This window comes from Cetorhinus maximus, chromosome 19 (genome assembly GCF_964194155.1).
Source record: "Cetorhinus maximus chromosome 19, sCetMax3.hap1.1, whole genome shotgun sequence".
Lineage (NCBI taxonomy): Eukaryota > Metazoa > Chordata > Chondrichthyes > Lamniformes > Cetorhinidae > Cetorhinus > Cetorhinus maximus.
In genome coordinates, this window is record NC_135897.1 from 7726349 (window position 1) to 7753459 (window position 27111).

Genomic DNA, 27111 nt, shown 5'->3' on the forward strand with positions numbered 1-27111 from the left:
TCCAAGCTTTTGATCATCAGACCTAGTGTCTCCTATGTGGCTCGATGTCATACTTTGTTTTATAACGCTCTTGTGAAGTGTCTCGGGACGTTTCTTTATATTAAAGGTGCAATGTAAATATAAGTTGTTGTTGCTGGTGTCCCTCAACCAACATTGTAAAAACAGATTATCTAGCCATTATCACATTGCTGATTGTGGGCTCTTGCTGTGCACAAATTGGCTGCTGCATTTCCTAGATTACAATAGTAACTGCTCTTCAAAAGAGCTTCGTTGGCTGTAAAGCATCTAGTGGTCGCGAAAGGCACTAAATAAATGCAAGTCTTTCTTCTTGAGAGACTTCAGTTACAAAGATAGGTTGGCAAAGTTGGGGTTGGAGAAGAGAAGATTTGATAGAAATCTTCAAAATCATGAGGGATTGGACAGAATAGATAGGGAGAAACTGTGCCCATTGGTGTAAGTTAAAGAACCAGAGAACCCCGTTTGAAGGTTTGATTGGCAAAAGAACCAGGGGTGACATGAGGAAAAACATTTTTACACAGTGAGTGTTTAGGATCTGGAATGCATTGCATGAGAGTGTGGTAGAGGCAGATTCAATTGTGGCTTTCAGAAGGGAACTGGATGATTATCTGAAGAGCAGGACTATAGGAAAAGGTGGTGTAGTGGGATGGAGTGCTCTTGCAGAAAGCTGGCCTGGCAGTGATGGGCCTAACTTTGTGGATGTGTCTGAGTGCCAGTGCATCACAGGGATCAGGGTATCACTGTATCTCTTGTCACTGCACTGGAACAGGAAGTCGATGCCGCTGAGATCTGGAACAGGAAGTCAGCACCTATTCCATTCATAGGCGTATGCGCAGTGCCATTGATGATATTGTTTTGCCACCAATGTCTGTTGAACGCTCACCACTCCCACGGCACCTGGTCGCCGCCCTCTCCTCACTTCGCTTGCTAGCTCTTTGCTACTTTGCTCAGCTCCCTGCTCGCTGCCCAGCTCACTGCCCAGCTCCAACAGTCAATGTGAAATCCTTGCTTTTTAGGCAAACATAGAACAAATTTAGATTTCACCTGTGTCATTTTGCACCTTAAATTTATAAATTAGATAAACACCATAAATGAAAGGCCCTGCTTACAGACAATTCCAGGAATTATCAGTGCACTAAAGAAATATTTTAACCAAATGAGTCACTGAGTTGAATGGCCCGATAGGCCTTTCGCTGAGCTGCAAGTATGACTGTTCTTTCTGCTTGTGTTAATTTAATTTAGTCGTACTTTGAAGCAGGCAGCTACCTGCGACATGTGTGGCAGTGACCTCACTGGCACTGTGACCGCACATGCGTTGAGTGCCCAACCCCCCTCCCCGCACTCCACTGTTTGCAATGGCAGCAAAGGCCGCCTCAGGGTATTGCATCAAGGATTCACAGACATTTACAGAGTTATGGAAGAAGATTTCCTGCCAAGTGGACTTGGTGGGCATCTAGTACCAGTGGCTGTAAAATTCACCATCACTGTTAGTTTCTCCGCCTCTGTCTCCTTCCAGGGATCTGCAAGAGATTTTTTGCAGAATCTTACAATCTGCTGCTCTCAACTGCATCTCACAAGTGTCTGATACCCTGTTTACCAGGGCAGGGACCTATGTGCACCTGGCAACCGATGATGGCAACCAGTCTTAATGGACGACTGCTTGTTTTGCATCTATGTTTGGCTTCCTAAAGGTTCAGAGTGTCATACACTGCACACTTGAGGCAATTGAGGCAGTTCCAGATCATGCTGGAGTCTTCATCAACTGCAAGGACTTCCACTCCATCAGTCTGCAGCTTGTGGCAACCACAAAAGTCATCATGCATGTTAGTGCCGGATTCTCAGGAAGCTGCCCGAATGCATTCACCCTGCGCCAGTTAAACCTCCCTGCGCTCTTCAGAACTCAACACAAGAGTTGTGGCTAGCTCCTTGGACACAAGGGCTACCCACTGAACACATGTCTGATGACACCTGTTTGGAGCCCAGACAATGAAGCTCAGGAGAAAAACAGTTGAAGTTACCTGAACCTGAGAGTTGTCATCAAGCAAGCAACCACAGTGATGAACATGTTCTTCAGGTGCCTGGACAGATCTGGGAACACCCCTAAGTCAGCAGCATCTTGGGTATCAAGAACGATAGTGGTGTGCTGTGCTTTGCACGGTGCAGTGCAGCAGCGCCAATTATTGTGCTTTTGAGGAGGAAGATGCTGAGTGTACCGCCTCTTCAGAGGAGGGGGACGTGGTTGACATAGTTATGACAGGGGCATACATAAGCAGCAGCACACAGTTGCCTGGGGTGGCCTAATTCCTGCGCAGTTCAGTTAGACTGAAGCACTGCACCCATTTAGCAGCCACATTCTGATTCCACTGTGTCCCCAGTCCTCAATACAAAGCAGCCCTACAATCACAAAACATCCCTGTCAAAGACACCCATTGCTCAACTCTAACTCTTGTGTTACCATTTATCACAAGTAAGAAATCCACTTGCCAGGCAGCAGGCAAAAATGGAAATGTGGTGTAAACAAATCATTTTAATCTAACAGAAAAAGGAAACAGAAGCTTAACAATCTAATACTATGTTAAACACCCTTGTGCAACTACAAGTCTGTTCAACCGCTTACACAATCCCTGTTGGCTTCAGCAAAGTTGAAAGTGGGCTGCTCAGATCCCTGCTCTGACTGCTGAGGTGTTCTTGGCTGATGCCCTTGGGGTTTTGGAGCCTGTGAGGCCCTGCCAACCTGCACCTGTTTAAGATAGAACTCTGCATGTGTAGGCCATTGATGGTGGAGGGGGGTCAACGTGCAATTGTTTGACTGCTGCACTTGATGCTCCATGCAGGTGGCCACTCTACCAATGGATGTAGAAATCATTGCAAAGGCCTGTGACATCATGACACTCGTGGTAAAGACAGCCTCCTCCAGTCTCTTTCCACACGCGCACAGTGCAGCTGGAAAGGCTTACAGTACATCGCACATTTTTGTTGCCACTCTCGAATGATCCTGTTCATCAGTGGCCCCAGAAGCTCAGCATCTGCATTTAGCTGAGCAGAGCTTTGGCATACTCTGCACCCTCTGTATTTCTGTCCCTGCCTCCAAAACCTGTCCCTGCTCAGTTGTGATGTGTGGGACATGTGAGAATTCAGCTACGTGTCTTGGTGATCCCACCAAGGTACATGGCTGAACTGATACATATTTTGCATGAATCCTCTGATGGTGCATCCTCAGTGTTTATCCACTTCCAGGGAAATGCTTGATGGGCCTGTGAAAGATGTGACTTAGATCTGTCAAGGTGAGAAGATCAGTGTTGTGCACATCATCATATCTCAGTGGTTGCTGACAGCAAGTCAACATAAGTGAGTGTTGTACACCATGCAGACAAAGCAGGACTCCAGGACAAAGCAGCCTGCTTGATTGGCACCCCCTCCACCACTGATGAACAGTAGCAGCAGTGTGTACCATCTACACCGCAGGAACTCACCAAGACTCCTTAGATAGCACCGTCCAAACTGTTATGACACCACAATTGGTAAAGGCTGTTATTTATTTAAAATCCCAGAGGGAAACTTTAAACAACTGTCATAACCTATATTTTCAATTGGTATGTTTCAGATGCAGCTCTGAATCCAGAAATTGAACCACCAAGCCTAGAGGTTTCTTCTATATAAACTAACAAACGTTTATTAATTTAACAAGAAATTAAACACATACATGTCTACAAATTACTACCATAATAACTTTTAAACAAATCCCCAAATTAATCACTCCCAGGTAAATCTTCACCAAGGCAACAACAGCCCATAGATTTAAACAGACACCAGGCAAAACACATTTTATCTTATGAATTCAAAATGAGGTTCTTTTCAATTTGGTTCCTTTGCAGACAGTTATAGGGTTTACAAGCTGCTTAGATCTTACAAGCCTCTGACCTGCACATACAAAACTCCTTTCTGTTTATACCTAGCCTTCCCTTTGAATGTAAATTCTCATTGTCTCACTAGGTCTTTGAACTCCACCTCTTCTAACAATAAAATCCCTTTCATAGCACCAACTTTACCAGTAATATGAACACATTTCTTGGTGTCTCCTAGCTAGGTACAACCCTTCTTTTGAATGGTTTATTCAACAAATGCAAATATACTTTTTGCCTTTTAACTTACTGTTCACCCAATTAACCTTTCAAAACTACCATACATCAAAGCACCTAGACTATTTGGCTTAAATCCAGTTAGGCCACCCACAGACACATCTACAAACACAGACTCTACAAGTCCAATTTAAAATAATTTCCAATTAGATTATATACATTAACATCTTCATGACATAAACCCACGACCACTTCCATCTAGAAGGACAAGGGCAGCAGACACATGGGAACACCGCCACCTGGAAGTTCCCCTCTAAGTCACTCACCATCCTGACTTGGAAATATATCGCCATTCCTTCACTGTCGCTGGCTCAAAATCCTGGAACTCCCTCCCTAACAGCACTGTGGGTGTACCTACGCCACATGGACTGCAGCGGTTCAAGATGGCAGCTCACCACCACCTTCTCAAGGGCAGTTAGGGATGGGCAATAAATACTGGCCAAGCCAGCAATGCTCACATCCCATGAAAGAATAAAGAAAAGATCCAGATAGCTAGGAGAAGTCCATTGCTGATGGCCAGGCATGCTGAGACCCAGCTTATCACCAGTACTACCCACTTTACGGTTGACAGTTCTCTGTCTGTCCCTGGTGTTTCGTGTCCTCAGATAGGGGCAGATAGGAGAGGGATAGGGGCACCTGCCAAGTTAAGTTAGTGTGAGGAGTGAGATGCAGAAGGCTTGGGAAGGGGATGGTGTTGAGGTCAGTTGCAGATCAGGATGTATTGAATGTGCCATTGCGCTCACCTCTCCTGATATGATTAGGTCATTGAATTTCTCCTGACGCTGTAGCTAGGAGCCAGGCACCATGTTCTTACTGTTGGCCTCTTCCGCAATGTCCAGCTACATCTCCTTTTGCAGGCTTCTTTCTTCCGTCAGCAGGGAATAAAATCTCCCTGCGTGCCCTTACAGACTGCAGCATCAGCCCTCGGGAGGTTATCAGTGAAGCAAGATGCAGCCTTGCAATGTTGTGAATGCAACTTTCATCCTAAGCAGGGCCCCTTTTAAATACCTCAACTGAAATACGTTTGTAAGCATCATCATCACACCCACTTCCGTTAACTGATTGGGATACTTGTAAGTCAGATACTTACACAATGGCTGGGCTAAAAGGTTACTAACAGATGCACTGCTGAACCTTCTGCATTTCCCACATGCTTCAGGGCACCCCTGCTACTAGGTGCCGACAAATTAAAATCCAGCCTATTACTCCCCTTTGTACCATCTTGTCTATTGCCTGTGCTGAGATCAGTCACCTCAGCACGGAACATGCATTAAACCCGGAAATGCTTTGGCATGCAAGGAGCAATTTGTTCACCCAGTGGACCACTGGCAACTCAGTCCTTTCCTCGAACGTAAATCCAGCTTGTTAGAGCTCGATAGAGGAAGAACTTAAGATTTTATTTCAAATAGGGATGGATGATTAAGGAGAAAACATATGTTCCATATTCATTTTACTGTCACACGGAATACCAGCCTTACCCTCATAAATAGCCTGTTATTTGATGCACTTGTTGTTTCCGTGAATTTGGCAGATTGACCTCTGATGTTGAGACTGTTTGGGATCTGACATTGTACTGTAGACATGACACTAATGCTTTCTTTGCAATTGCTTCAACAGTATGCTTTGGCAAGGCTAGCACTTTTGCAATGGAATAAAACCTTGTCTGGAATTTCCGTTGTTTCAATTATTTTAGATTAGATGTTTTTATGCTGGTTTAGCTTCTCGAACAGTCTGCTGTACAGATTCCATGTTGGCTCCCCGAGAGTGCTTATCGGAAAATGCTTGCAGCTTTCACATGACACTGACTGTCTAGAATGTTGAAGGGTCATGTTGGACTCGAAACGTCAACTCTTTTCTTCTCCACCGATGCTGCCAGACCTGCTGAGTTTTTCCAGGTAATTCTGTTTTTGTTGAGAATGGAGCCTCGCCTGCTGTGGCTCATTTTGGGAAATCGGGTTCATGCCCCAAGATCTTGACTCCCAGTGGATAACAACTTGTGAGAAGCATGCCCTGCAATTTCCTGCTGTGCAGGGTAGTGAGGAAAAGGGATCCATGCTGGGAAATTGAGTTGGGAAAACAAACCCTATGCTGTTATGACAAGAAGTGTTGGCTTGCTATTTAACTGAGAGGGACATCACAGATCCTATCTTCACCATCTTCATCGATCTTCACACAAGTACACTTCTACGATGAGTCACCAAATAATGATACGATACAGGAACCCTAAGTGGTGTTTGTCTAGCACAAGGAAGCAGATTGATCGCAGCATACCTATTGCCCATCCTATTGAGATGCGTCAGTTGTGACACAATGGTAGCACCCTTACCTCTGAGCCTAACATGGTGCAACCTGCTCACATCGGGTCACCCACGCCATCCTAACTCCTGTCCTGGATGCAAGCCTCTAGGGGTTCACAAAACAAACGTTGGCCAATTTTGGAGAAAAAGTCCAGGAATTCCACAGTTGCTGGCACTTCTCACCACCATTCCGCACACTTTCTGTAACCTGATGTTGTCTTCCACTTGCAGGAACTCATCCTTTTGAACGCTTGCAGTGAAGCTGTACTTACACTCATACTGACAACTTAAGCCAAAGGTCAACAACTCTGCAAGCAGGATAATTTCCTGGCATCTATCTTATCTCTACACTTACGTAATTTATACAGATGTAACAGCCTTGGCTCAGTGGTATCACTTTCACCTCTGAACCTGAAGGTTGTAGGTTCAAGTCTGACTCCAGAGACTTGTGTGCATGATCTAGTTTGACGCTCCCATGTGGTATTGAGACAGCTGTGTTACACTTTTGGAACTGCTGCCGATTGGCTGAGATGCTAACCCAGGATCCCACCCACTGTCATGGATGGTAAAAGATCCCATGGTATATTTTGTAGAAAAGCAGGGGAGAAATTATTTTATAAGATTGCAACTGTAACAAAATGTTTTGTGCCATTTCTGTCAAGGAAAGTCAACAGTCCCATCAATTTGCACTTGCCTATTCCTTCACTTGCTTTAATCCCACTCTGCTACTCACTCTGCAAAGCCTTTAATATTCCTTTCTTTGAGTTCCCTTTTTAAAAATGTTGGACTCTGTATCAACAATGGTTTGTAGCAGCAAGTTCCACATTTCAACCACACTCTGTGTAAAGACGTTTTTTCCTAACCACCTCGTAATTCTTTTCATGATTTTTCTCAGATCCCTGCCACCCTGTTACTGTCTCGCTGAGCAATGAGACATAATCGAGCACTATTTCACTCATCAGGACCTTGAATATCTCAATCAGGCCATCCCATAAGCTTAAATGACACCACTTTCTGTGGACGATAATGTTTCTTTCAGCAAAGCCCTTCAGTTTCAGAAATATCATGTACTTCATCTGGTTGCCAAGATTTTCTTGACCAAAAGGTCATGATGATTATGTGCCTAAAATGTGTTTATTTCACATTCCCATTAAAAAAAAAACTAGGGTCATACAATGGCCATTGTGAAGACAATATGTTACTACATCTGCTGCTGTCAATCAGAGAGATTGAAACCCAAGGTACGTCTACTCTTCTTAGCCAATGAGGAAGCACGGTTGGACAAGGTGTTTTAAAAGCTTGGAGCCAGGTGGCTCAGTTGGAAAACACAGTGACCCATAAAGGAGCCAGACTATGGATAAGTAGGAAGCTCCACAGATTCCCAATCTGTGCCAAGTTAGCTGGTGAGATAATTGTGGTGCGAGAGTGAGTTCTACACCTCTATGTTAGAGGTGAACAAACTTAGCGAGACTGCCTTCCCTTGATCACTGTCCTCGATCTCCTGTTGGGAGATATGTGCTATAGGTGTGAAGTGAGATCGGGATTAGACGATATAGTAATGTTGTCCAGAGTTGAATAACCTGCCAGCATTGATTGTCTCAGTTCACACATGGATGAGGTCACTGAGGGGTACTGCCATTGCTTGAGGAACTGTCCTTCAATGTCAGTATTCAGGAGAGGGCAAGAGAATCCTTTTGACACATTAATATAACCTTGCTTTATATTCCCTCCCAAATACTGCACTCCTTTGTGTCCAGTCCTCTGTGCATCTCCTATCCCTTTGATCGGGTATTAGTGGCAAATCCTTCAGCTGCTTCAATTTTGCTCTTGGAAAATCCCTCTACCTTGCTCCTCTCCCTATAAACCTCCTCAAAACTCAACCTTTTATTTTCCCTTCTAGTCACTCCCCTTCCCTGGGAAACCTGTTATTGTGGGTTTGTCTCGGGATTCGTTAGTTTCCGACTGTAGAAGAAATCTTGCTGAAGGCAGTGGCCTTTCATCCAAATACCTTTATTTACATCACTAAGAACATAAGGACATAGCTGGAGCTACTGTCTGAGGTGCTTCTCACTCATCTTCTCCGTGAGTGACATCACCGTGACATAGCTCCTTATGCACATGCTCAGTAGCTATCATTAGAGTTAACCCTTCAGTCTACATCTGCCTGGAGCCTTTATCCCCATATTATATATATCCTCCTATACCTCCCCCAAAGTCTCTGCTTTTAAAAGGGAAGCCTCTTTGGTGGTTCCACCAGTCTTCCTGAACAAGTGCCGAGCTCCTTCTGAGGTAGTTGGGAATCTGTTTGCTCCAAGGTCAGTTCCTTGGGATTGTCACACCTGGTTCCCCTTATTTGTGGTTCTGTAGGTGTGAAGTTCTCCTGAGGTTCAGGACGTACAGCTCATACCGTTAATGGTTTTCTGTCCATTGAAATCAGGGCAGCTTTGTTCCTTTGAATGATGCCTGACTGTGTTTGACCAGATACGATCTCGGTTACTGTGGCTTCTCTATTACAACACCTTCTTGCTGCTGGTCTCTAATCCACACTATCTCTCCCTTTTCAAGAGTGGAAAGGCGTGAGCCTTGTGTCTTTGGTTAAAAGCACAGGCTTGACTCACTCTGTAAGTTTCTTCCTTTTTTCTAGCCTGACCATGGTTTTCTACCGTGACCTTTGGTAGCAACGTGTGGAGAAGGAAAGGAAGTTCAGTTCTTGGCCTGCGGCCCATCAGAATCTCGCGTGGGGTAAACCCAGGTGTACAGCGATAACTGAGCAGAGCCAGCTCAAAGTTATCATTCTTCCTTAGTAGGTCTTTTATAATACGTACTCCTCACTCAGCTCCGTTAGACTGAGGATACTATGGTGAACTTGTGACACATACAAATCCACATGACACTGCGAAGGATTGGAAACACTCATTGGCGAATTGTGGCCCATATCATATGAACATATGAAATAGGAGCAGATATGGCCATTCAGCCCCTTGAGCCTGCTCCACCATTCAATAAGATCATGGCTGATCTGTTTTGAATTCCACATTCCCATCTACCCCTGATAACCTTTGATTCCCTTGCCTAACAAGAATCTATCTACACCTGCCTTAAAAATATTTAATGACCCCGCTTCCACTGCCTTCAGAGGCAGAGAGTTGGAAAGTTGCACAGCCCTCTGAGAGAAAAAAAATTCTCCTCATTTCTGTCATATGAGGGCAAGCCCTAATTTTAAAACAGTGGCCCCTTGTTCTGGACTCACCCACAAGAGGAAACATCTAGAGATGACAACGTCCATGTATGACGTGTATAAAGAACATCTTCTTCAAGGAAGTAAGAATGACCTCAGAGTTGAGGCCATGTAGCTTTTATACCTATATCCACTGAGACTAATAGTCTACTACCATAAGAAATAGTTTCCCTCTATATTCAAAAAAGCCCATGCCAAGGCATTCCCAAAGCCTGAATGGGAAGGAGAAGACAGAAGTGGATCTTTCTGCTCTTGTCTGTGAATAGCACAGGTGGCGCAGTTGGAGACTATTTTTTCATGAGCGTGAAATACCCGGCCACCATACGGACTGTTGTGCCCTGACTTGACATTTGGTACTACCAAGATGTCCTTGGTGAATCTTCTGGAGGACTTCCAGGTGGAGAGCCTGTGGTACCACCAATCGTTCATTGTATACCAAGAGGTCATCTACTGCTTTAATATGGTGACATTGTTCAAAGTGTTGCCTCCAGATGGGTTTGCTTGGAATACACTATGGCCATCCATCCAGGGAGTTTGTGTGAATTTGAATGCAGTCTTCATCTCACCTCTGAAGATCATGGAATTGTTGCAACTCCTGGCCTGTTGCCAGCAAGTATTGAGTAGTCAGGGTTGTGAAGGCCTCAGCTTCCCCAATGAAGGTTCCATCTTCCTGTACTGGGTAATGGGCATCCTTGACAGAGTGTCGGCCATAGTCTGATAGCTACTCTGTGTGTACTCCTTAGTAGTGCTATAGCACATGAGTCTTAACCTGAATCGCTGGATCCTGGGGGGGGTATCTTTGTGATTTCTTCTGTGTTCAACAAGGTTACAAACGGCTTATGGTTGGTCTCAATCTTAAACTGCAGGCCCAGGACGTAATCAGAGAATTCCTCACATGCCCAGATCTCTTTGGGGGCTTTCTTTTCTCCAACAGCATACTGCTGTTCAGTCTCGGCTAATGACCTGGATGCATTGTAAACAGTTCCTCTTCTGCCATCTCTTTGGGCCAGGAATAGCGCTGCTCCCAGGCCTGTTGCAGATGCATCAGCTGGGAAATTCAGGATCATGATGAGCTAGGACTTCTGAAGATGTTAGCATCATTTTGATTTGTTCAAATGATTGCTGTTGATGTTCAGTCCAGCACCATGCCTGGTCCTGTCATAAACGATATCTGAGCGGTTCATTTATTTGGGCTAAGTGAAGTAAAAATTTACCAAATTAGTTGACCATGCCCATAACCTTTGGTAGCTGTTATATATCTAGGCAGCTGGAATTCCTTTATTGCCTTTGTTTTCTGTGGGTCTGTGGTAATTCCAGTTGCTTGTATAATATGACTTAGGAACTTTATTGTGGGTCTGGAAAACCCACATTTGCCATTGAGTGGCATGCCAGCATCGTGCAGCGTTAGTATGATTTCTCTGACCCGTTTGTCATGTTCTTCTTTCATTGATCAAAATGTCGTCCATTTGGCTTAAGACGCCTTCCATGACTTCCAGTATATTGGACATTGTCCTTTGGAATATTTCTGGGGTGGATGTGATGCCAAACAGCAGACAGTTAAACAATACTGTCCAAATGGCATTATAAAAGTGGTTAGGAGTTTTGATTCCTGATCCGGAATCTGCTGTTGGCGTTAAGTTTGGTGAAGATTGTACTTTTTGCAAGTTTGGCCAAGTTCTCACCTACTGATGCCATTGGATGGATTCCTGTTTCCAGCACCTTGCTGAGGTGTGTCAGATCGACGCAGATTCGAATGGAACCATTAGGCTTTGGGACTGGCACCACACCAGAGCACCACCTGGTTGGTTTAGTGACTGGCGAAATGACCTCTTGTTGGAGCATCAATCTCGCTCTAGACTCTCTTCACAAGTGGGTGTGGGACCTTCCTTGGTGTAAATAGACAAATGGGTTTGGCATCTGTCTTGAGTGTAATGTGGTACAGTCTTCAGTTTACCTAAGCCTTTGAAGAGTGTGGGGAATTCCCATCTATATTCATTATCTTGTGTTTGTGTGTTGATTTTGCTGACTCTTATGAGCAGTTTCAGAGCTCTGCAGGCTTTTCTGCTGAACCAAGAGCATTCATGATTCTGGATAACATACAATGTTTCAGAAATTTTTCCCATCTTTGTATTTTAATGTTGTTTCAAGCTGATTTTAACATTTCGCTTGATTCTACCAGGACTTTGGAGTTGAATAGAAGATGGTTGCAGGGCTATTTTGTTCAACCATGAAACACTGTCAGATAAAACTGAAATTCCAGCTCCTGTGTCTAGTTTGAATTCAGTAGGAGGTCCATTTACTTAAGTGCCACCTCCAAAGCTGGCTTTTATTGTCCTTTATTTCTTCTGAGAAGGTGATTTCCTGGTTGTCCGAGTCTTGAGTTTCCTGAATGGAGGTTCCTGTAACATGTTTCTCCTTCTGTCTTGTTAGCACTGATTTCCTGGAACAGCAGACTGCTTTAAAATGGTCTAACTTGCCAAACCCATGGCACTGTGTAATTCAGGTGGGGCATTTTCCTGCCCGTGGACCTTCTTCCCACCACAGTGGGGACATTGGAAAATCGGATTGGTGCCTTTTCGGGGCGCTCCCCTGCCTTGCTCTGCTTTCAGTTTTACAACCCACAAATTGAACAACGTCGGTGGGCAGTTCCTGCAGGATTTCCCTTGCATCTCTTACAAAGACTTTATTTTGCCTCCTCTCTTTGGCCTGTCTGGCCAGTTGTACGGCTTTACGTAAAGTTAAAGCTTCCTGAAATTGTAAAAAGACAAAGAGATTTTCATCAAGAACTCCTATGCCTATTCTATCTCTGATCAGGTCGTCTTTCAATGTTCCATACTCTCAATTTTCAGCTAGGTGGTACAACTATTGATGAGTGAGTCTGTTTATTGACTGTGTCGATTAAATTTTACCCTCTGTAGTAATTAAGGGTTTATTTAGTGTGTAATGTATCTTTAAGAATAATACTTGTTAAGGAAGATCTCATGACCTGTAGTAACCAATAGGAGTGTAGCACGGGCTACCTCAGCAGTCAGTGTAGAGATTGAGTTGGAGTTGGAAGCACATGTATCATTGCTAAGTATATCGTAAATAAACTTAAAATTTCCACCCAAGAAGTGTCTGCAGATCAACTCTATCATTAATTGTACCACTAGGCCACCCGTCAACACCCTTTCTGTCACAATATTTTTATGGAATCTGAAGTCTGAGTCAAGGGCTCCAGTGTCACCCTCGTAAGAGGCTGTCTCTCCGTTCACACCCTGCACCCCCGTCTGGCCAGCACGTCATCCAGAACGTTCCCGACTGCAGATAACAAAGTGCAAAGTCTTTGCTCTTTTTATTCGCAAGACCTGAAGCATTGTGGTACCAGGTAAAAGGTATTTGCCAATATTGCCATTGCTCAGCCTGTCTGGGGCCCTCTATATTTTGAAATGACTCTGGTAGGGGTAAAGTAGTAGCCATTTCTCACCCTAGGTGAAGGTTCCCTTTTCCCACAGTCCTTGTCTAGCCACTCACTGGGCTTCCCTCGTTTTTTTTTATCTCCAGTGTGGTTGCTGGGTTGGCCCTGAAGTCCCTTCACCCACTGCTCTGCACTGTTGCTGGGCTTCACTTCAGGCTCTTCCCGCTGTTTTCTACTGTTCCTCCGTGGGTATAGTCACTGCTGCCACCACCTGTTATTGTGGGATTGCCTCTGGATTCCTTGGTTTCTTACTCTAGCTGAGATCTTGCTGGAGGCAACAGTCTTTTGTTCAAAATACCTTTATTTACATCACTAACTATTCACAAGGTTTAAGAACATAAGGACATAGCTGGAGCCACTCTCTGAGGTGCTTCTCACTCATCTTCTTGGTGAGTGCCATCACTATGACATAGCTTCTTACGCACATGCTCAGTAACTATCATTAGAGTTAACCCGTTACTCTACAGAGAGGGCCCTAGGATGTTCCTTTTCCTTTGCTAAATATGCAGTGGAAATGCCATTTTCTTCAATGGTCAGCTGCCAGCTTCTTTACAACCACTATGTAAGGCATGAAAGTACAGTTATTTATAAATGTGAGCATAGAGGAATGAAAAGGTAACTCAACAGCACCCACAATGGATAGTTGAATGTTAAAGGTATGAGGACGTTATCTGGGAGAAGTCTGGAAGTACTGGGTTAACAGCACTTGAGCATTAAGCCATGCATCTTGGTATTTTGACCGTGCACTCATTCAGTTTTCACACTACAGAGTTTATGTCCCTCCTAGTCACTCAGCACTCCGAATTTGTCATCGCTCCCGAATGAAACATGATTTGCAAAATGGCAATGTTGAGAACCAGAAAGCTGTTGAGCTCAGCCACAATTCTGCTGTTACTTTGCACCATGCTCCACTTGCTGTGAATCTCTCCATTTATAAAAAGGAATTGAATGTTCATGTGTGTTTTTGTGTTGCAGGTGAGTAAGGTTTGTGACCAGCCTCAAGAGAGAGTAATAACTACTTTGCTGGACAGCACGGTACGGACCCCAGCCACACCCAGCTTCAAACCCCAGGCTGTGACCCAGTTCGCCAACTTGACCCAGAGAAGAAGGTAAGGACATTCTGCTGCCAGTGGAGTCTAAACAATACAAAGAGTTTACTCTTCCTTTTATATGATGTATGGCCACGGATCTTTCCTGGGCAGATCGAGCCAACCATTGCTCAGCCAGTTGGCAAGTCTGCAGGAGTGCCTATGCATTGGCTTGCTAACTTCTGTCTGTGCGGTGAAATGTCTATGTACTCCCTGGTGCCTCATCCAAGGATATAACTGAAGTCAGACTGAGGTGCACAGTTTCAACCAAATGTCCTGTTGTGTCACTATGTGTTGGAGCAAGAGTGCCCTGTGTCACTGTACCAGCTTTAAAAGTGGTAAAACAGGACAAGCTACATTATAGGAGGTTCTGCTAGAACCACATGCAACACTTGTTAGGCTACAACTTGAGTACTATTGTACACTTCTGGTCACCACATTACAGGAAAGATGCGATTGGTGTGGAGAGGGTGCATCCAAAATTTGTGAGGATGTTGGCCGAGACAGGAAAATTGTGGCTCTGAGGAAAGATTTGATAGTCTGGAGTTGTTTTCCTTGGTACAGTGGAAGCTGAGGGGTGACGCAATTGAGGTGTGTAAAATTATGAGGGGCTTAGATAAGTGGGGATGACCTATTTACCTTAGCAAAGGGCTCAAAAACCAGGGGGCGTAGATTTAAAGTCATTGACAGAAGGATTAGAGTGGCAATGAGGCAGGTCCAGGACCTGGAAATTACTGCCCTAAGGTGGGGGGAGAGACAAAACCTCTTGCCACATTTAAAAATACTTGGATATCTACTTGAGGAGCTGTGACCTGCAGGGCTATGGATTAGTGCAGGGAGGTGGGATTGGCTGAGTAGCTCTGCTGTATGGTAAATTTTCTATGGATTCTATATGGAGAAACATGATGAGTTGAGGGCTAGCATGAAAAGATCCGAGGTTTGGCCCCTGATCTGTGTTGACTTCACCAATACCAGCTGAGATTGTAGTAGGGAATCTACAATTGCCTCAGTGTCTTTGGGCTAGAAGGGAAAAAAATCAGGAGTTCCTGCTCTTAATCATTTTCCAGCGACTCTCTCCATAAAATTGTATGTTTAAGGAGATTGACTAGATCAGGCTCGATTCTGATATCCCCCATGACCAAGCAGGCTGCCAACGCTTATTGTCTAAGTACACAGATGATATATTCACTTGGTTGAAGCAGCCATGCTCAGCGGGCACTTGTGGAACTGCATCCCAGTAATTGTCAGAAGACCAGGCACAAAACCTGGGGGGAGCACTTAACAGGAGTTTGCCTATTTTTTAAAGTCACAACTGTGTTGAAGAGGTGTGGCAATGTGATATTGCACAACCCTAATGTGCCCATCTCAAGGTGTGTCATACAATACATGATCTCTGAAGAGCGTTGACTGTGTCATATATGTATCTTCCCCTCCTGGTCCCCATGTGAACCAATATTGTAAACTGTTTTCTCTCTGCGGGTATTGTCCCTCTCTCTTGTACATCTGCTGTCATCAGCCCTCTCCTCAAAAAAACAACCCTATACCCCTCTACCCTTGCAAACGTCTGTCTTTTCTCCAACGCACTTCAAAGTGCTTGAATGTGTTCTTGACTCCCAAATCCATTCCCATATTTGAATTCCTCCAATTAGGCTTCCACTCCTGCCACTGTACTGAAATGGCTCTTATGAAAGTCACAAATGACATTCTGTGTGACTGTGACAGAGGTAAAGTTTCCCTCCTTGTCCTTCTCGACCTGTTTGCAGCCTTTGACCCGTTGACCACACCATCCTCCTCCCACCGTTGTGCAGCTTGGTGGGCCTGCGCTCACCTGGTTGCATTCTTATTTATTTAATCATAGCCAAAGAATCACTTGCAATGGCTTCTCTTCTCAACCACACACCATTACCTCTTGTGTGCCCCAAGGATCTGTCCTTGACCCCTTCCTATTTCTAATCTACCTACTGTCACTCAGTAACATCATCCAAAGGCTGATGTTAGTTTTCACACGCACACAGATGGCACCCAGCTCTACCTCACCACAAACCTCTCCTGGCTCCGCCACTGTTGCTAAATTATCAGACTACTTATCCAACATGCAGTACTAGATGTGCAGAAATTTCCTCCAATTAAATATTGGGAAGACTGAAGCCATTGTTTTTGGTCACTGCCCCAAACTCCACTTAGACCCCAAGCTCTGGAATACCTTCCCTAAACCTCTCAACCCCTCTACTTCAGCTCCCTCCTTGAAGACATTCCATAAAGGCCCCTTCTTTGACCAAGCTTTTGGTCATCTGACCTAATGTCTCCTTAAGTGGCTCGGTGTCAAACTTGGTTTGACAATGCTCCTATGAAGCGCCTTAGGACTCTGTTGTATTAAAGATGCTAAATAAATATAAGTTGCTGTTGTTATATGTGTGGCAATCATTTTGAAACAGCAACATCGCACAGATGGAAGTGAGATCAAATACCAGTCAGAATGTTGTCTTTGAAGGTTGATGGAGAAATATTGTCCAGGGGACTGGGAGAACTCCAGGCTCAACTTCCATTAGTGCCATGTGACCTTTAAGGTTGAAGAGCCAGCATATGCTTGATAGGTAGAATGACCTCTCACTGTCATATTATGCCATGATCCTATGTGTATTGCCCCTATAGTATTTATTAAACTGTTAATTCTCATTATTTTAAAAATATGAATTACCCCAATAATATTTTCTGTGAATCAACAGGTTTCCAGATGTTTCAATAGAGTTTTTCTGTGTCAATGGCAAATGGATGATCTGTTCATATTCTATCCCATTGAAATGTGAAAACTCCCCCAGCAATACAAGTGTAGGTTCTGCCCTTCCATACTCTGGCTCTGCCTTCAGTGAGCATTTTGAGCAGGTTATCACCAAGTTACTAGGATGGGAGGATGTTGATTTCAATGCAGGGAGGACCCAAGCAGTAGAAAGAGGGTAAAAACCAGTGATGAGCAACCTAGGCTAGTGAGTGGGCGGCAGGAGAGTCATCTCAGTGGGCCGCAAGATTGAAATCGGGCATGTGAACTAACCGTGACTTCATGAATAAGATTAAATACATTTAAAACACGCCGAACATTTCATAACAAGTTATAGAAAATGCTTAATCATTCATTTATGAATAGAACTGTCACCAACTTCAAATGATAACAACAAAAGAAATATTTACGCTTACCTTACTTACATCACAGTTTAACTCCTGGCTGGATCTGTCCTCCACAAGCTTTCTTAGATTAGGACTCCGGGATGTGCAGACGTTTCGCAATTCAGCACTGAGGTTCCCATCCTTTAGCCTGTTGCGCTTCTTGCATTTGATGTGTCCCATAGCAGAAAAAATCTGCTCGCATGCAGCGCTTTGATTGGACGCAGAGGGTATGCATGGCACTTGCAGTTAATGCTGTGTGCAATCGGCACGCACCTCACTTCATGGGCCTTTGCTTTGCCCGTGTATCGCTTTAGCAATTCCAGTGGGAAAACATTTAAATGATGAGAACCAGCAGAACCATACAACCCTGCGCATGGGCAACGGTCAACAAAATGTCTCAGGGGCCGCACTCAGGACTCTGATGGGCTACAGGTTTAAGGGTTAAATTAAGGGTTAAATTCTTTCTTTAATTTAGCAATTAACTAAAAGTTGCTGTCAGGGTTGGAAAAAGGTGAGTCTTAGTCTAGCCTTAAAACAGGGCTCATACAGGCTATGCTTGCAACTGTATCTAGTTAATTAGATAACTGGCTTAATCATGTTTTCAGAGGTTAGGTTCAGAGACTATAAAAGTAGGCTATCTTATAGTGCTGACTTTGTCTGCACTGGAGTGCTGTTTTTGGCTGCATAGAGTGCTTCAGTTGGAGTTTGGTGACTGAGGGAGTTTGGGGAGGAGGGAGGATGTGCTCCTTTCCTTTTCTACCTTTCCTTAGAAAGAAGAGCGGCAGCCTTGCTAAGTAGGAACTGGTGAGTAAATTAGAAAAGTGTAGTATTTTGAAAAGTTCCTATACTTGGATTCAATTGCGAAGCGCCAGGAATAAGGGAAATTTAGGGCCAATATAGTAAAGTAACATATATAATCCAAAGTAGAATAAAGTTAACGTAAGGGAAGTAGAGTTACGACATAGCAGGGCAGCTCAGTCAAGTGGAATGTGTGTCCTGTAATATGTGCAAAGTCCTAGGTGACCACATGTGCAGGAAGTGCTGTCAGCTGCAGAAACTTCAGCTCCAGGTTTCAGAGTTCGAGCGGCAGCTGGAGTCACTGTGGTGCATCCGCAAGGCTGACAGCTACGTGGACAGCACATTCAGAGAGGTGGCCACACCGCAGGTTAAGGGTCTGGAGGCAGAGGGGGAATGGGTGACCACCAGACAGTCCAAGAGAAGTAGGCAGGCAGTGCAGGAGTCCCCTGGGGTCCTGCTCACAAATTGGTTTTCATTTTGGAAGCTTGTGAGGGTGCTGGTTGCTCAGAGGAGTGCAGTCAGAGCCAGGTTTGTGGCACTACGAGTGGCTCAGCTGTCAGAAGGGGAGGCAGAAGAAAGGAAGTGCTATAGTGATAGGGGATTCATTGGTTAGGGAAACAGGCAGGCATTTCTGTGGCCATAGACGTGACTCCAGGATGGTGCGTTGCCTCCCTAGTGCCAGGGTCAAGGATGTCACAGAGCGGCTGCAGGACATTCTTCTGGGGGAGGGTGATCAACCGGAGGTCATGGTCTACATTGGTACCAATGACTTAAGTAGGAAGGGGGATGTGGTCCTGCGATCAGAATTTAGGGAGCTAGGTCGAAAATTAGCAAGCAGGACCTCTGTCACTGGAAGGGTTCGAAATTGTTAACGAGCAAGTGTTGAATAGACTGTCTGTACTTAAAGTTGACAAGGCACCGAGACCGGATGAGATGCATCCAAGGATATTGAATGAAATGAGAGTAGAAATTGCAGGGGCAGTGGCCATAATCTTTGTCTTCCCTAGACTCGGGGGTGGTGCAAGAGGACTGGAGAATTGCAAACATTATGCCCTTGTTCAAAAAAGGTTGTAAGGATAAGTCCAGCAATTACAGACCAGTCAGCTTAACTTCAGTGGTGGGCAAGATTCTAGAAACAATTTTCAGGATAGAATTAGTAGTCACATGGAAAAATATGGGTTGATGAGGAAGAGCCAGCATGGATGTCTAAAGGAGAAATTGTGTTTGACTAAATTGCTGGAGTATTTTTTGAAGAGTTAACAGAAAAGGTCGATGAGGGTAATGATGTTGATGTAGTCACTTGATGGACTTGAAGAGGCATTTGACACAGTGCCACACAACCAACTTGTGAGAAAAGTTATTGCTCATGGAATAAAAGGGACAGTAGCCTTGTGGATACAAAATTGTCTGAAAAATAAGCAGCAGAGAGTAATGGTCAATGGATATTTTTTGGACTGGAGGAAGGTTTGTAGTGGAGTTCCCCAGGGGTCGGTATTGGGGCCCTTGCTTTTCCTGATGTAGAGAGAGCAGAAATTCACAATGAACTGAAATGCTCGAAAGATGTAAGTAGGTTCAGCTTTTATTTTGTTAGCCCGTTTTGCCCTTCAGGGTCTGTCACCGGCTCCACAGCAGCTGGAGCCCCACTCATTCACAGGAAGGTGGAAGGTCTGGGACCCTTTGCAATACAAGACTTTGGGGCTTGAGGACCTGTTTGTCTTTGCTAAAGTGTAGCCACTGTTGTAATGCACATGAATGCAGCAGCCAATTTGCACACAAGGTCCCACAAACCATGAGGAGACAACTGACCACTTTAACTTGTTTTTTGGTTGGAGGATAAATGTGGGCCAAAAGACCAAGGAGAACTCCCCTGCTCTACTTTAGAAAGTGCTGTGGGATCATTTGCCTCTGCCTCAGAGGGCAGACAGAAACATCAGTTCTCTCCCTGAGGTGTCAGTATAGATTATGTGGTCAAGTGTCTGCACCTTGAGACCCATAGGCAAAAGTGTTACCACTTGGCTACGGCCAACACCAGTTAACAGACAAATGTGTAAAGCTCTGTGTAACATCCCTCCATTTTTACACAGAAGTTAACAAGTTTATTTTAAATCCATTAAAATGATGTAGAGAAGAAGCCCTATGAGAATGTTATAGTCATATCAGTACTAGCCACCTCTATGCTACAGGGCTGATTTGGCGATAGACATGCCTAGTGGGGAAGGTTCCCTGCTGGCAGTGTGCACTTAGGAGATTGGTCCCATAAATTTTGCAATTGGCCTCCAATTTAGCTTAATGGAGTGGATAATTATGCGTCTTTGTAATCCTGTAGCCTGATTATGTCATTTCTAAAAGTGCTGGGACACAGCTAAGTAAATAAATGATAATTTACAGCTCTCCAAATACAGCGATCCTGTGGTTCCCAATCTTCTGGAGTTAACTCCTTCAACATCACTTTTTTTTCTCTGTTTCCTCTTCTTATAGTTTTTTCTTATATTTTTCCCAAGGCCCTGACTGTTACTGGGCACTCAGGCCTGGCTGTTAATTCATCCTTTGTGAGTCGTGTCCAGGAGCTGCAGCCTAATGTGGGGATTCCCTTGAGGAGCAGCAAGCCATGTCCAATAGGACATGCTACAGCAGCAAACCCGCACCCCCCACCCAACCACACACTATTCCTTCCCCCCACACCACCCCCAGCACCTCCTCCCCCCCACCGTAAACCCCCCCCCCCACCCCCCCATCTTATTGGAGAAAAAGGTTTCTTGTCAATATCCTTGACTCCCAGGGCCCGAGAGAAACAGCTCAGCCTTTTACATTACGGCAGGCTTTATGGATCCTGGAACAGTGGGACAGGTGGTTGTACAGAGGGCCCCTGTATACTCTTGGGGCTCAGGGACCTGTGAATTCTTAGTTTAACTCTGCTAGTGTTCTAGATGTATTGCCCCTTTTGGTCAAAACAGTTATTATTTGAACATGAACTCATTCTTAAAATTCTCGTCCTTGTTTTAAATCCGTCCATGGCCTTGCCCATCCTCGCTGCTGTAATCTCCTCCAGTTCCACAATCCTCTGGGATATCTGTGCTTCACTGTGGCTGCTTGAGCATCTGGGCTCTAATCACTGCAGCATTGGTGGCTGTGCCTTCAGATGCTTAGTCTCTAAGATATGAAATTCTCTGCCTCTCTATCTCTCTATCCCCCTTAAAACTTAACTCTTCAACCAAGCTTATGATCATAGAACCATAGAATTGTTACAGCACAGAAAGAGGCCAATCAGCCCATCACCCCTGCACCAGCTGAAAAATAAAAAATAAAAAGCCAGCCGCCCATTCTAATCCCACCTTCCAGCACCTGGCCTGTAGCCTTACAGGTTACAGCACGTTATGTGCAGATCCAGGTGCCTTTTAAATGAGTTGAGTGTTTCTGCCTCTACCACCAAACCAAGCAGTGAATTCCAGACACCCACTACCCTCTCGGTGATGACGCTTTTTTTTTCATCTGACCTAATATCTCCTTATGTGGCTCAGTTTCATATTTTGTTTTATGTTCCTGTGAAGCATATTGGGACATTAAAGGCGTTATATAAATATAAGTTGTTGTTATGTGGCTCGGTGTCAACTGTTGTTTCATAATGTTCCTGCGTACCACCTTGAGACATTTTTTAACTTTAAAAGCACTATACAAGTGCAAGTTGTTATTGTAGTACATATGTTTTTAATCCACAGTTCTATTCCCAAACTGATAGTCATGTAGCCCTCTCATCAGAATTGGCCAAGTGAAGATAAGAGTCCAGAAGAAACAGCTCATGAAAGCTGCAGATGAGAGAATGTCTAGACCCTCTATAATGTCTATTGACCCGATGATGTACATTACCTAAAGAGAACTGACCCAATACCATGGATTAGCTCTATGCTAGTGGTTGCAAAAACTCCAAATACAATTGCGGGTATATTGATCCCAAGGACTTTGCAAAGCAGTGTTGAGGGAATATTGCCCAATGCTTGGATCTACACAGGTTGGGCACCATGAGAATCTCATGATTTCAGAGATGCCCAGTAGAGAAAGCTTGGGCTCAATCAGAACAAAATTTAAGTCACAGTTTCCAAAGTGTGGTACTTTGGACACTCAGTTGCTGTAACCATCTAGAACAAGATCCCAGTTATTTGAGGATTAAACTTTCTTCTGGTTGCACAGATGTGTGGAACAGGGCAGCTCGTTCTCATTGCCTACCTGCAAGGCATGCTGAAAAACATGCTCAAAGTGAGTGTGGGCCCATTTTGTCTGCATTGTGTTAAATTTCTCACTAACTTCAGAATCACTGCAAGTCTATTTTAATTGGACCCAAGCTGAGAAGAGCAACAAATGACATCTGTCTTTTCCAGGGCGAGACACTGAATGTTAAACTCAGAGAAGGACAATCAGAGTTACAGAAGGTGCAGTGTTGGTCATGGAACCAGTTGGTGTGCAGCTTTTTTTCTTCTAGTTTGTTCTCTAGTTTTCGGAGATATGGCTAGTCCCTTTAAGAAATCCTCGCTTTTGACCAGTTGATGGCGGATGGGGCAGTTTTGGCAGAAAGGAAGCTGGGGGCGGTCAGTAAGGAAATGGAAAAATAGTTAGTACCTGAGGGCCGGTTGAGTTTACGTCAATGTGGGATTAACCTGCTCACGAATACTTGAGGTAACTTTTAAATATAATAATGGAAGACGAGAAGTTTAAGGCTGAATTTTCCTGTGCCTGCCCTTACAAGGTTCGACCAGGGCTTCTCCCTTCCACCTTTGTTTAGATTCTTGGCTCAGGAAATCATTATCATTCATGCCTGGCTTCCGGTGGGATTCTTGCCAGCAAACAACCCACAGGAATATATCACTGCGGCAGCAAAAGAAATGCTAAAAAACATAGAGGGAAGTCATTCACTAAAAGGCTTTGACCCAACAAAGGTCCTTCAGCAGGTGAGGTAAGGCTCCCTCCACCTGGTAGTCCTGGAGGATGGTAGGAACAAAGGCAGATGGGAAGGAAATGGACAGCAAACCTAGGCTCACAACCAACCAACCTGATGTGACTCTAACTCCACCCTGTTTGAGCTCTTTCCCCCTAATTTTCGCATCACAATGCTTAATCACCAGGATGAGGAAGAAAGTGATTGCCCTGTGCCTTTGCCTTCACAGACTTAGGGGGAATTGCTCCTTTATGCTTCTTTCTGATGTTGTTCCCACTAAGCATGTGCATGACGTTTTATTTTTCCGTACGGTTTCATTGTTTTCACTTGTATTTTTTTCTCTCTTTTTTTACGATGTGCTCCTCCGTCCCTTCCCTCTCTCCCTCTCTCCATTCACCTTGTGCCGAAATTCTCTGCTGCCCTCTCTGACTGATGCTTGCTGACTCCGGTTCTGTTCAGCTCCCTGCCTCTGAAAGAAGTAAAGACTAATAGGCCTAGGACAATGAAAAAGAACACTCGGTAAGAGAATACAAATAAACCTGCATGGTGGACAACCGAGTCATTAATTTGTGCTTCAGCTAAGGTAAAGGTTTTGTAAAAGAAAATTCCTGGTGTTTATTAGAAGTGCATCAGTACTTTTCTTTGTCGGGTGGGGGGCATTGGTGCGGGGAAGGGTGAATTGTCGTGCTCATTAAGGTGAACTGTTGCAGTCACTCAGCATCAGCCTCAAACACTCTTGAGTCAAGTCCAATGCAAGCAGCTGCAATATCCACCTCCCTCTACACTATCTCAACACTGTGCCATCTCTAAATAGCTTCCCCTTGCATTTCCATTTTTATTTTGCGAGACTGCCAATTTAGTGTCAAATTTAAAAAAAAAGTTTTGCCAGACACCAGCAGCAGCTAAGCTGCCTTGAGGCTGTCCAAACATGAACCGTACATCATATTTACAGCTAGCAGATAGGGAAGCCCCTTGCCCCATCAGTCTGCAAGGGATTTGAACTGGATTCCTAAAATAAGACAACATGGAAGGAGGCCATTTGGCTCATTGTACCTGTGTAAGTCCAATTAATCAATTAATTATCCAATTGATCCTGCTCTTTTGCTCTACTGCCAACCCCTATAATTTGAGGTGTCAGCTGTGGCTCAGTTCATAGCACCCTCGCCTTTGAATCAGAGGGTTGTGGGTTCATGTCCCACTCCCGGAAACCGAGAACTGTGATTGTACTCAAAAGAGTTGCAATCTGTGACTGTTGATAACTCAAAAGAGTTTCCCACTCCCGGAAACCAAGAACTGTGATTGTACTCAAAAGAGTTGCAATCTGTGACTGTTGATAACTCGAAAGAGTATCCCCCTATAATTTTTTACCTTCTAGTCTTTATTCAATTTCATTTTGAATGTTACTTTGAATCTGCTTCCACCACCCTTTAAAGCAGTGTATTTCAGATCATTGTAACTTACTGTGTTTAAAAAAAAAAGAAAGGTTCCTCATGGTGCCTCTGGTCCTTTTGCCAGCAACCTTGAATCTGTGTCCTCTGGCTACTGGCCCTTCTGTTATTAGGAGCAGTTTCTCCTTATTTACTCTATCAAAACCATGTGTTATTTTGAACACCTCTTTCAATCTCCTGCTAACCATATCTGCTCTAAGGTGAACAACACCAGCTTTTATAGTCTCTTCCATATATCATGTGCAATTTACCATTTTATCTCCCAGGCAATTTTTTTTTTATAATTACCCTCTGATTCACAAAGGTAATCAAACAAAACTTCAGAATATTCACCCACCATCACGCATCTAATATTTACATTGGCCACTATTTACATTCAGCAACTACTCTTCCATTCCATGCCCAGAAAATGGAAATTTTATGCATATCTCTTTCGTCAACTTCATTCTCAATCCGGCATCCAGCAATTGTGGTCTGAACTTTCTCCCGCCTCATTTAACTTGTGCTCATGGCTGAAAGGTAGTTTCTAAAAGTAGCTGTGCGTCTGATGTTTTTTTCTTCATTTGTTTATGGGATGTCCACATTTATTACACATTCCTAATTCTTCTTAAGAAGGTGGTGGTGAGCCAGGTTCTTGAACTATTACATTCCAAGTGTGGAAAATATTTCCACAGTGCTGTCTTGGGACTGTACTAAAACCTGTGCACCTTGAGAGTATTTATTATTCTTTAATTATGGTACAATACAAAAATGACTTCATAGGGTGCCTACAACATTTTTTTGCCTTTTAGAATAGACAGAACAAAGTTCACATGATCTGACTACTGCCTTCAGATTATAACTAATAGTCAGTGGCCCCTGAACCCATGGTCTTCTGTCTCTGAGGCAGGAGTGCTACCATTGAGCTAAGCCTGATGTAAATACCACAGCATCGGTCCACAATAAGTTAAATATCCCTGCTTTAAATGTATTTCTTGCAGAGTTCCAATCATTTGCAAGACTTTAGGATGAAACAGTCTTTTGTGGTCTTCCTGATGCTTTGTTACAGGAGAGCAATGCATTTTCTATGTTAGCTTCACTGAGCTCAGATGGTCCATGGAGAATTGAACTGAACAAAAGACAAGAAAGATCTTCATTACTTATCCCAGTCCAAGCTTGGACCCTTAATCAAAGGCTGTCAATCAACCCAGATCAAGAGCACAATAGAACTAGACATTCATAGGATAGTCCCCTGAGCAGATGCACCACCCATCTTATCTGTTAATTCTTAGACCATGTGTAATTTGATTACTTTGTAGGACAAATTCCGATTATCTTTACTGATTTTGAAATCAAGCAACCTAGTTTAGTCCTCCACTTTGAAGTCATAGGAAAACCAACTTCCATCTCTGCTATAGTTACAGTATTGTGGGAGTACCTTCACCACACAGACTGCAGTGGTTCAAAAAGTCATCACCTTCTCAAAGGCAATCAGGATGGTGACAAGTAGCAGGCTTGCTGAAGGCACCAATATCTCAAGAAGGAATTTTTTTAAAATGTGACATGAAAATACAAAAACATTCTCTATTTTATGAGGAATGAAAAACCTGGAATTAGCACAAAGGCATCAAGTACTTCTGCTGGCATTTGCTTTAACAATTGCTAGACTTGTTCCCCCTTCTTAAAGTGGAACTTAAGGCTTTCTAATTCTGTGCACAGCATCCATTTTTTATATTTAAATGGAACTTGAAATGGGCGCCACTTAAAGTTATCTGCCATCCACTAGTGTCCTATTGGTATAAAGCCATGTCTAGAATGGAAATTTTGAAGTGATGTGATGCTACTATACAGCGCGACCTTTTGCAAGTGGAGTGGATTGTATATTAGGCTTGCAATAGATGCCCATTTCCCTAGTACAATAGATTGTTTTCTCTGTATTGGACTTGAGCATACAGGAGGATTGACTGTTTCTTTCGACAGGGACTTCATGAACTACATCCGACGGTTCAGAACTTTCTATGCTTCCCTGGCGGAGCAGATATGCGAAGGTGAACTCCTGCCTCAAGATAGCTCGACCTGCTGGAGCGGAGAAAATGTCGTTGAAAGGTAAGTGGTTGGTTGCAGTAACTTGTAAAATGATAATGTGAATTAATAATGGCTACGTTTTGCACTGAGGGATGTGACATGTGTGACCTTTAACTCTGGACCATGCCAACCTTGGTGTATATTGCTGATTTGTTTTATTTTACAAACATTATGGAAACATCCTCTTTATATCTTGGATGGTTTTGCAGAGTTGATTTCTACTGTTGACCTAAGTCCGAATACAAGAAATGTGTTTAAGTGTGATTATGATACAGGTACAGGAAGTAGCCGTAGTCTTGCCCAGAAAAAACATCTGTGATAGGGACACATACACGTTGACTACATATCTTGACACTACTATCTTTGCACCGGCCATAAGCTTTTGACACATCCTGTTTCACTCCATTTTCTTCCGTTTGTGGCGTAGTTAAAGATGATCTCATATTTGGGTTGTGTATTGCCCTGAAAAAGGACC

The 27111-nt window shown here is 43.9% G+C and overlaps 1 protein-coding gene across 1 annotated transcript in view; it reads left to right on the forward strand.

The window, feature by feature from the left end:
• LOC144694292 (glypican-5-like) overlaps window positions 1-27111 on the forward strand; it is a 593756-nt gene that overhangs the window by 231693 nt on the left and 334952 nt on the right. Inside the window, exons 4-6 of the mRNA XM_078564625.1 lie at window positions 14125-14258; window positions 23584-23643; window positions 26532-26657. Of these exons, the coding sequence (XP_078420751.1) occupies window positions 14125-14258; window positions 23584-23643; window positions 26532-26657 (320 nt within the window). The remainder of the gene's footprint in view (window positions 1-14124; window positions 14259-23583; window positions 23644-26531; window positions 26658-27111) is intronic.